Source organism: Python bivittatus, unplaced genomic scaffold, assembly GCF_059951505.1.
Source record: "Python bivittatus isolate LINGU-HERP-01145 unplaced genomic scaffold, Pbiv_v1 ctg000080_np1212, whole genome shotgun sequence".
NCBI classification, from domain to species: Eukaryota; Metazoa; Chordata; class Lepidosauria; order Squamata; family Pythonidae; genus Python; species Python bivittatus.
Genome location: NW_028277035.1, coordinates 9,729,265 through 9,740,873, shown reverse-complemented (window position 1 = coordinate 9,740,873; position 11,609 = coordinate 9,729,265). Strand labels below are relative to the sequence as shown.

Below are 11,609 nucleotides of genomic sequence, written 5' to 3'. Positions count from 1 at the left end.
AAGACCATTGAGAAGCTACAGGTGGTCCAGAATGCAGTGGCATTGGCTGTGATGGGTTTGCCATGCTACGCCCATGTGTCCCTGCTGCTTTGTAAGCCACACTGATGGCCAGTTGGCTTCTGGATGCAGTTCACCTATAGAGGCCTTTGGCCCTGATTGTTTGTGTGACTGCCCATCTCCAAGAGATTCTGCCCACCCGGTATGATTGGGCCAAGTGGGCATACTTCAATTAAACAGTGTCATCTGTTGGGACCCAGAAAGCACAACTTCTCCATCGCAGCACCTGCCTTTTAGCATTTGAAAATCTGCTTAGCTTCCAGGCCTGGGGTTAGGATAGCTGAAGAGCCTGTTGGTTTTCCTTTGATGCTTTGGGATGCCTTTTCCCGACATACGGTACATACCCTTTTTCTCTCATTGTATCGCTCTACTCCTGAAATGTAAGCCACCTAGAGTTGTTGGGAGTTGGGTGACCTCTAAATCCATTAAAATAACAAATAACTTGTAATAATTTATTCAATAAAAGTAAGCAAACTGGTTTAGCACCGCAGATGGCCCACAATCTGCCTTAACCCCTAGTGATTATTTGATTCTGGTTTAGCCTGGTAATATAATCCCAATTAATTCTAGTTTACCCAATGAAACACAAGTAAGTAAACTATGGCTCAGTGGGATGTGTGAACCTAACTTAGAGCAATGATCACACAGCTAAATCAAGTTTGCCCAACACACCGAACCTCGAAACAGCCCACGGGCTGGGTCCCACGTAGCATGTTAGTCTAAAACGGGATTGGGGGCTAGTTGGTGCTTCTGGGTGTCGTGTAAAACACAACCTAAGAGTCTGTGGCCGGGCTTGGCGGTCTTTAGGAAAAAAAAAATAGTGCAATTCGTAAGAATCTTCTCCATTCACAAACACGCTGGATATATGCAGGAACGCCGCTCTAAGACTCCGTCCAATCCCACCCACTCAGCGCTCCTACAGCCGAGAAACGAGGCAATCCCTGCTCCTTTCCTCTCGCGTCTCCAGAGCAGCGCCGGGGAGAAAGCCACGCCTCCCCGTGCGGCTGGTGCGCCTGCGCGGTTTCCGTAGCGACCAGCGTACACAACCGCTGAGCCTGGTGCTAAGTGTCGGCGGCGGAATGGCGACTGTCCCGAACGGAAAAGTGGAGTCGCCGGACCACTTGGGCGGCCTTCAGCTTCAGGCGATCATCGGCTTCAACGGTACCGGGGGCAGAGAGGGAGAGACCGAGCTGGCAACCAGGGAAGGCTCGGCGCTTCCTTGCTGTGGGAAAAGCCGCTCGCAACTCCGCCTTGATATCTGAAAGTGATTGTCTCTGATTGCTCGGCGTAAAGCAAAAGAACTCTGCCCATGCTCAGGGGTTCCTCTTCGGTATTCATATATTCCACTGGTGGGCTGTAACTGTCAAAACTGTTTTTCAGGCTGTACCAGAGAAGGATTTCATGGACTAATCTAACATAAATATCTGTGCATTAAGTAGTTTACATTCAGCTACAGAGGGCGGGGTTGAGAAATCAGAGTTCTAGTTTGACATCGGTCCTGCAGACAGCAGGATCGTAAAGTTTACGCTGTAGTTCAAAACTAGCCAAATCTGAGTACCTCCTTCAATTAACGACCATCTTCCCTGTGATTATTCTTAGGCTTGCTGTGATCTGATTCTTAAGAATTGAATTGTTTTACTTAATGGTAATAGCTTGCTTTCAGAAGGATAAAGGAAAGACATCACTCAAGTTCAACAACGATAATAAAAAGCCCAGTTTATGTAGGGCCTTTTGTATGGACCTTTTGTAGAGTTTTAAGCTTGGGGTGGTAGGCTGCTGAGCATGTTGTATCTAGGAATTTGGGTTCTTTATAGTACTGTAGAAGTAAGTTAAGTTTGCTGTCTTTTCATGCAAATTCCTTTGCAACCCTAAGCAAAATTTGTTATGGTTAAAGACTTGGAAAAAATAAACTCTTATTTTTAGGTGTTTCACTTTTGTTAAAGTGACAGTTCAGTTCAGGCTCCTTCTACTGTGCCGACTTTCTAGAGTATAAAATCTTCAGGGAGGGATAACTGTGGAAACTCATGTGGCTATTTCTTCCACAAAGTGAGTAGTTCACATACTGAAGGATTTGTTGTGAACAAAAAAAGCAGAATGTTCAGAATTTCATTCATAGAGTCCATGGGGGGGAGAAGGCTGACTGGGATGATAGGCAACAATTGGAGTAGAAGGTTTGAATATCTATACTGCATTATTCAATACAGTAATGCCATTGTGGTTCAAGAAGTGGAATGGAATATCTCTCAGTTTTCTCTCAGAACTACTACTGATTTTATAGTGAAAAATAACATTTTTAAAAAAGTAAAACAGCTAAGAACCATATCCTATTGACTCTCAGATTTCTGCCATAGATAGAGTAGATTTTGAGCTAGTCTATATGGATCAAAAAGATCTGCACACAAAGTTCTGCCTTAAAAGTACAAACTCAGCATTGTCTATAGAAGACAGCAGAATGGGTAGGAATCAAAGTATCAGAAGATAAGAAGCATTGGCAAGTAATTGGGGAGAGCTGATCAAACAGTGGAGACCAGTAAAATATGTTGATGAGCTGCATGAACAAATCTCTTGCTGCTCCTGTATTGTGAATGGAAAACCACTTTAAATATCTAAGAATTTTCCATCATTAATGATCAACTATGGCATGTAATGTTGGTTGTTCTTTCTTTTGAAACATAATCTTCTTCATCTTTCTTTTGTTTTCAGGACATGTTCCCTCTGGCCTCATCTGCCATCCAGATCGAGAGCATCTTATCTACCCACTGGGTTGTACAGTCATTATCCAAAGCATAAACACTCCTGGTCAAGATTTTTTACATGGTCACACCAACAATGTCTCCTGTGTCACAGTTTCTCCAAGTGGATCTTATGTGGCTTCTGGTCAGATCACATTCATGGGCTTTAAGGTGGATAAAAGCCTCCTTTAAAAATGTATTTGATTCCTAAAGGATGCTGCTGTATAAACAAGGAAGAATATGATTCTGAAATCTGATCTTTCAACTCTGATTAACTGTTTAGACTTCCAAGTTATGTCTATAGGTTTAGGTCTCACAATATTACAACTACAGATAGCTCTCACTTAATGACAGTAATTGGAACCAAAATTTCTGTGGCTGAGTGACAAGGTTGTAAAGTGCGATTATGTAACCACACAGCTTAGCCACGGAAATTCTGGCACTTCCGGTTGCTGTTATTAAGCAAATTATTGCAGGTCGTTAAGCAAGGACATCACATGGTTGTCTTTTGCCTTTTTTGCTGGCTTCTCCATTGACTTTGCTTGTAGGAAGCCAGCAAAGAAGGTTGCAATGGCAATCATGACTGCAGGAACGCTGTGACTGATGTAAGTACGAGGACCAGTCGTAACTACCACTCGTTCAGCACCATTGAAAATTTGAACAGTTGCTGAACAAGTGGTCATTAAGCAAAGACTACCTGTAGAATGATATTTCTGAGGAATCCTGCTGCATTAACTAGATCTAGGCTGATAGGACCAGTCCAGTGTTGGATTTCAGATAAGACATTTTAATTGTCTGAATATAAATTCAAGAATTAGTTTCAAATAGTATGTTGCATGCTATTGCAACAGCATAAAAGCATAACAACTGAAGAGAGGTACTGGCTGATTTAAAACATCAAGGGAATTCAGCATATTTTGAATAGAATTATACTCCTACTGACAAAGTAGGCCTGACATTTGGAAATGTTCCTTTATTTTCAGCTATTTCTGGATTGTCAGTGATAGCAATGGGAAGAAACATTTTTGCATGTTACAGTTAGTGTGATAATTGTGATTGTTCATGGGTTGGTCAGATTCAGCTACAATTAATCCATACCTTGGGTAGATAATACTATTAGATTATTGTAATATACTCCATGGAGGGCTATTCTTGAGGAGTGTCCAAAAGGTCTAATTGATACAAAATGCGGCAACCAGGCTGGTGATCAGTATGCAGCACCAGAGTCATGTTATATCCATGTTGAAAGGTCTATAGTCTTCACCAGTTACTCTCTGGACACAATTCAAGGTATTGCTTTTATCTCTTAAAGCTTGAACCAGCTTATCATCTGACTGACTGACAAACAGTTTCTTTGTTATGAACCTATTCAGCAATAAGTTCAACAGCAGAAATTTTCTTAAAGATGTCCCCATTTTCTGAAACCTGCAAGAATGGGCCTTTTTCAGTATAACTAACCAAACTCTGGAATGCCCTTCCTGGGGAATTGAATTTGCCCCCCACTCTCCCACCTCCAGTTTAGAAAAGGAGAAATGACTGCCTTCTCAACAGTGCCTTTTATGGATCTGTTAGATGGAAAGGCAGGTTCAGTTCAATACTAATTTCTGAATTGCTTCATAGCATAGTGTTGGTATGACTTTGAGCAAATCATTTAAGAGGTTTTGATTTAGAAGCCAATAATGCTTTGTCATTTTTTTGTGTGCCCATCTGGATAGAAGAATAGTAGCTCTACAATATTTAATGGTGTGGGCGGATCACATCAGGCCCTTCTACTGCCTTGTGTTAATACATTATTTTTGATGCTGCTATTTGTCTCAGAAATGGGATATGCTTGGCTAAGTTATACTTCCATTTGAGCTTTTCTGTCTCAATAAAGCTGCAGCTGTTCCAAAGGCTGCCCATAATGATATATGGGAAGAAAAACAGGTTTATAGTTTTTAAAACTGGAGTTTTGGATCCAAATAGCTTTTCTGTAACAAACTTGGGTTGTTTTCCCAAGTGATGCTGTTAGACTGATCTTTATATTTTTACCCCAGGCTGATATCATTTTATGGGACTACAAGAAAAAGGAGATGATATCTCGACTGTCACTTCACAAGGGTAAAATTGAAAATCTGGCATTTTCTCCAAATGACATTTACCTAGTTTCACTTGGAGGTGAAGATGATGGGAGGTAAGACTCCTTAAATATATGTTTCCCTCTCTTTTCCTGTTCTTTCTGAAAATCAGGAGTCAGATGCAGAGAAGACCACTGCCCTGTCTTGAATCAAAGAAAAGACCTACTTACATTTCCCTCTCTCCCTCTGATGATTCCACTGCTGTGGAGTTTTACCCCTCAAATTTTGTTGGGGCTAATACTAACATCTTTCCCAAGCCATGTCTTTTTCTTAAGATCAATGTATCAGGGCAATGCAAAACATTTTGTTTCATGCTCAAATTCTAAAATGTTCAGGAAAAAAATCCAAAAAGGCCAATGTAGCCTATTTTGCACTTGAAACAGCAATTTTGCCCTAAGGGTGGGACCTCATACTCAAAATATTTCAGAACAAAATGTTTTATGGACCCCCAATATATGGACATTGGGAGAAAATGGCATAAGATATATTTGTAGTGTTTCTTATTGTACATAGCAGACAAAGCTTTCCCAAGCTGATGTTTCCATTGTCAGAATCGTTTACAGACACATTTATTTTCAGTCTCTCCCTATGCATTCCCTAAGGGAACATGCAAATAAGGACTACAGGTAGTCCTCGCTTATCGACTGCTTCATTTAGCGACCATTCAAAGTTATGAGAAGCATAATATATTGTTCTCTGCATATCCCTTACTTCATTTTGCCTAATCTCCCTTCCCCATTAAATTTGTGAGTTATATCAAAGCTAGTGGGAGAAAGAGGAAATCAGAATAGCGTTGATATGGACTATGCACAAATATAATTGTCCGAGCAAGGCTTACCTAGCTGAATGAGTTTACCAACTATATTTTTTGCCATACTAGATGATCCATAAGTACACCTACCTGGGCTGAAAAAGAGTGGTCAAATGCCTGACAATCCACAAGATTGTTAGAACTGTGTTTAGCTTGGTGGGTCACAAGTTGTGTTGACTTGGTAGTTGCATTCATTTTGAATGCCATGCTTATTACCAATAACCAGGTTTCTGTATATAAGATGCATGTCATTTGAAACAAAAAGCAAATAAGATAGCATATTGCATTCTGTTGGTTTGAATATAGTGAAGTGAGATAATGAAAACGTATATCCTGTATTGGCTTCAATTTTATAATGGGAAGTACATTCTTTTTTTTAGTAGTGTACTTACTCAAAAACTTGGATAAGTTGTCAATATTCTCCATTTTTGGCTGGCATGTTTAATCTTTGAACTGGGTTATAAATTGTATGAAAAAAGATTGTGTTACTGCATGACATGCCAGGGAACAGTACAGATGAGATTTATTTCCCATCCAACAATTTTGTAAGAACAAGATTTAACTTAGGAAAAATGCTGCATTGTATTTCAGTGTACAAATGTCAGTTACTTTAAATCAACGGTATGCCTATCAGTTCAACCAATCAGTTCAACCAAATATTGGATGTGTTCTCACAAAACACCATCCTTGTCATTAAGCATAAACGAGCAACATTTTCATGGGGCACTCTGATGATGATCATATAAACCTTTGCTTGCAGTCTTTGGCACTGGTTTGTAGTCCCCAACTTCTGTTTGCTGGGGGCAGATACCACAGCTGCCTTTGCAGTGGCAGGTGGAATCAATGTGAAATTATGATTGGTTCCTTTTCTACAAGGGACTTAATTGCATTGGAAACCAATCTGTATCGGATGGGAGAAGCCTAATTTTTTCCCCTGCCTCAACTATTTCAAAAGTTAAATGAGGAGCTGTGTGATAGATGGTGATCAAAAGAAATCCACATTCCAGCTATTCTGTTTGACCATCTCTGTTTCTTGGGGAAGATTCTTTTGACCATCTCACATAAATTGGGAATTCATTGTGCATCCAAGATTCATGTGATATGATAAGCCACTAATTGGTTCTTGAATTACACTACACTACAAACACTGTTTTAATTCTGCAGTTTAACTATTGCGAGATGTTCACCTTTCACCATACTCTTAACCAAGCATATTATGGCTTACTGTGTTGTGTGAATACACCCATTAGATTGGCATGAAATGAATGAGCATCCAAAGAACCACAGTCATTTCTACTCCCTTCTTTCCTTCCATTCAGTCAATTTCCTTGCCTCTCATCTAGGAGGTGAGACAATTCATTTGAACTGGAAGACTATTGTTCATAAAAGCAGGACTGGAAAATGGGTTGGAACAAAACCCCACAGAGCACTCCTACAGCTCCTTAATGTTTGTTTGCATAATGACTAGACTAAGTACAGCTATAGTCGTGTTCATATTTATTTGAGAGAAATTCTCCTTGTAGCACAATCATGTCAAATTCAAAATAACTAATCACTGAAGTCAAATAAATCTCTTGCTCTTCTGACAGTGTTGTGGTATGGAGTGTCCAAAAGAAAGAAGCCATCTGTGGTAGTCCTGCTTCTGCTCGTAGTGCTGGGAACCCAACCACATTGGTATATTCCAGCTGCAAAGATGAGATGTTCATCAGTGCAGGAAAGTATGGCTTTGTTTTTGAGGAAAGGCCATTGAATCCAGTTCTTTAAAAAAAAAACCACACTGTTCACATTGATTGCATTGTCCCAAAATTACTTCATGGCAAACATATTGAAACAAAGAAGTCCATGCTTTTTTCTTCAGTGTTGGTAGACAGTAAATTGCCCAGCAGTACACCTGACCATACTTGCTGTGAGCATGCAGATCTGAAGGGAAAGTGCTTCAGAAGGTGTGGGGGCATGATTGTAGCACCTATCTGCAACTCCATAAAGCAGCAGTTCCTTTTCCTAGAATCATGAGGCTGTTCCACACAGCTGCTGTGAAATCACAATGGGTGCTATGTTTATGCTGTCACATACTTCAAAACACCTTTTTGCTTTTGCAGTGCTTTGGATTTATAGCACTACTTGGCAGACCTTCCCAGATCTGCTTTACCAATCAGACTGTATAGAAAAAGCTAATTATGATTAATGAGAAGAGTTTACCTTAAGAGTTCCAGAATATTTATGCTGAAAAGTCTGCAAAACAAAAGCCATTGTAAAATTGCTCCACTCCATTGCATTTTATTATTGGAAGAAGTTTTGAAATTGCTGTTTTCTTTTACCACTCCTAGTATGCAATCATCAGTTTTAGTAGAGAGTGAGAAGTTACCTTTGTTTTCCTTGGGGCTTGCTGAATCTGAATGATTACCTACTGTACTTACATACAACTATTTGAAAGAAGCTTCCATCAAAAATATTGTAGTTTGCTCATCCTCGTTTAGCAACTGCCTCGTACAGCGACTGTTCGCAGTTACAACGATGATGAAAAATTAACTTTGTGACCAACTCTCGCATTTACAACCTTTGCAAGTCTATAAAGCGAAGGAAAGTTGAAGAAAGATCATAAGCACAGTTGCAGTTTCACTTAGTGACCACTTTTCTTAATGACTGAGTTGCTGGTCCCAATTGTGGTTACTAAATGAGGACTACATGTACTGTAGTCAGGAGATATTTCACTCTTTTCCAAAGTGCTTTAATCAATCACATAGTGAAGCCGACTCCCAGATAACAAGAAGTAGAATAAAAAAATGTTTATGTTACTCTCTTGACATATAGCAAGTTGTTGGCTACTTTTCTGAAGTTAGCATAACTGGCTTTGGTAAGCTAAAAGGCAAACAGTAAATGCATCTTTGAGTACTGTGCCAAAGTGTTTTGTGTGATATAAATCTATCTGGAATTAATAATGAAATACATGCTTTGGCTTCAGTGGAACTATTCGAGTATGGGAACTGGATTTACCCAACAGAAAAATCCGACCAACTGAGTGTCAAACAGGGCAACTGAAAAGAATAGTTGCTTGCGCCATGGTAAGATATCTGCTGATCTGTGATTTACAGTATGTATAGAAATTGAGTCAGGTAAGCAAAAAAGAACAGTTTAAAGAAGTACTACTTAGTTTGGGAAAGGTGCATTCAGGTTTTCAAACATCTGATTCAGTAGGATGAGGAGGTATGTCCAAAGCCATATTCTGTCACCTTTCTCTTAGGCACATTCTAAATCTTTAGAGGGAGGGAATCATGTTCTGAAGTCTGTTCCAAATCAGAATTCTATCTGTAGTGCATGAAATAGGAAGCAAGGCCAGGCATAAAGTCATTTTTGCCTCACTGTTATAAAAGTATTTCATTTTGCCCTGGTCCTGACTTGCTTCAGTGGCCATGAAGTGCCTGAGCTCCTTTTTTTTTTTTTTGCTGGACAGATCCCCAGCTTTGTCAATAAAATGGTCAATCTAAGCCACCTGTGCCTTTCCCTCTTTGTTCTGCCTATATATTAAGATCATAATCATAAGACACTATCTCTGGTTCTTGCTGTTTCCTGAATTTACAGAAGGGGTGTGTGTAAGTCTTTTAAACAATGGTGCCCTACTTTGGAAGTATTCTCTTTGTGAATGCAAAGGCCTTTGTGTATTTCTAGATCTTTTAAAAGCTCAGGCTGCTTCAATCTGCACTGCTATTATTGTGCTTTATTCAATGTTGCAATTGCTTTTATTGCTGAGCTTATTTTAAACCAATAGTTCCCAGCTTTTTTCTTTATGTGGATCCTACATTGTCATCTAATACTTTTGAGACATATCATATAAACCAGTTGGCAGTGAGATGTTTGTGAGAACTATGGTGCCAGTGTATGAGACCCCAAAATTAATACAGTTTTATTTAGAAGTACATTCAAGGCCATAATCTTGTGAACTCCTCAAATTTTATGAAGGTTTGGCTTTCCTGTCTGAAATCTTGGGATTTGAGATTTCAAGCAAGAATGCCCAAGACTGTAGCTTCAACAATCTTGTGAGATTTTGGCCATTCTTTTTTTGTGCCTGTACCAGGTACCATCTATTGTAAGGTATCATCATGCCTTTATTTTAAACAAATGACTACTTTTTGTTAAATGTTTCTTAATGAATTTGCAAAAGTCATCAATAAAAGAAACTTATGGAAGGTGAGGGTTACAGTAAATTAGTAGACAAGCTATAATGCAGTGGCAATGGACACATAGCATCAAATAGTTAAACATATAGGTTTCTAGATCCTTTTATATGAGATGGCATCCAGTCTTTATTCCTGTAACTCAAGTATAAATCTGGCAGTGAATTTATGATATGGAAGATCAAAACTATTAACTCACCCCAGTGAACAGTGTGAAGCGTGATTTCTAATCCATTTCCTCACCCTTCCCCAGATGACAGATGATGATAGCTACTTCTATGTTGGCACGTCTACTGGTGATATCCTCAAAATCAATACAAAAAGCACATTGATGAGTAATTTTGGCCCAATAAAGGATAAATACAGCTTGGTAAGTGGTCACTGTGTTCCACCTCTTGCTTAGAGAGAGCCAAGTCAAGCAGACAATATTGTAAATAAAAAAATACCGCAGCTAAATTTCAGCAGAGGTCAGATAACTGAAAAGGCTGATAAAATTCTAGCAAGCTAGCTAGCTATCAGCAAAGCTTATGACTCTTTTTTATGAGTTATTTTTACTTGGTCACAGAATGAGCTGCTCTCTGATGTACCGGTTTGCTTGACTATCTATTGGAACTTCAATCTGTTTTTTCTTCTCAACTGCTTGCTGTGATAGAAGGATGCTCTCGATGAAATCCGAGAGTTTGGACAAGTCTCCTTCAGTCATAGTGTTGCATAATAAAATGGAAATACTAACAAATAGGGATATCAGAGGGCTGTCTTCAACCTAAGCAGACTGCTTGCTCATCTAATTCCGTACTGTCAGTTCTGTCAGCAGTTCTCTGATGATTTGAGTCAGTGTGGTGTAGTGATTAAAGTGTTTAGTGAGGAGACTAAGGCTCTGGTCTACCTCATCCACAGAAGCTTATTGGGTGAATTTGGGCCATTCACACACTCTCAGCCTAATATACCTCACAGGGGAGTTGTTGTGGGGAAAAGATGGGAGTAGGGAGTGCTATGTATGCTGCTTTGAGCTTTTCCATGAAAGGTGAGATATAAATTAATAAATAACATTTTGCCCAAGGACTGCTCACATTATATTATTCCTCCTTCTTTTAATTGGAAGTGCCAGGAGCTCAAGCTGAGACTTTTATATGCAGAAGAGGTGATCTGCCACTAAATTGATATTACAGAATTTTTGTAACAGAATTTACAACAGGGGGGCTGGAAACCATTGTGCTCATTAGCAAATAGGAAAATATGATTAAAAAAACAGCAAGCTGTCTAGGTCTTTTGTCATTTTTCATATTGGTCACGGCAACATGGTGTCAGCTGGTCTTTCAATGGGCTGATTGAAATTATTGTGAATTCTGAATCTTTGTTTCCTTACGTTCACTGAGCTGGCCAGGAGTTCAGAAACTGCATTTATTGGCATTTGCCTCTAACTGTTGCAAGTTAATGTATCTCTGCTGGCTACAGTCCCACTGGGTAGTCGCTCCCCATTGTTGGTAAAATGTATTTGTTTGTTTATTTATTCAGTTTGTACCACTGCTACAACCAGATTGAAATCTTGTCAGTTCACACCAAAGGAAAAACATAATCAATATAAATATAGCTGAAACATCCATGGCAAATGCATTAAAATGGAAAGTAAACCACTCATATAAACTATATCGCAGAATAAAATATGGACTTAGCATAACTGTCATGAACAGAAAACACAAAGTGAGATTTCAGTGAGAAA

General features: G+C 39.3%; 1 protein-coding gene across 1 annotated transcript in view; it reads left to right on the top strand.

The window, feature by feature from the left end:
- The first annotated feature begins 1,121 nt into the window (after positions 1–1,121).
- The window catches only part of CFAP52 (cilia and flagella associated protein 52), a 31,537-nt gene continuing 21,049 nt past the window's right edge, over positions 1,122–11,609 (top strand). Inside the window, exons 1-6 of the mRNA XM_007435556.4 lie at positions 1,122–1,218; positions 2,761–2,960; positions 4,826–4,962; positions 7,307–7,435; positions 8,680–8,779; positions 10,143–10,259. Of these exons, the coding sequence (XP_007435618.1) occupies positions 1,137–1,218; positions 2,761–2,960; positions 4,826–4,962; positions 7,307–7,435; positions 8,680–8,779; positions 10,143–10,259 (765 nt within the window). The 5' untranslated portion in view covers positions 1,122–1,136. The remainder of the gene's footprint in view (positions 1,219–2,760; positions 2,961–4,825; positions 4,963–7,306; positions 7,436–8,679; positions 8,780–10,142; positions 10,260–11,609) is intronic.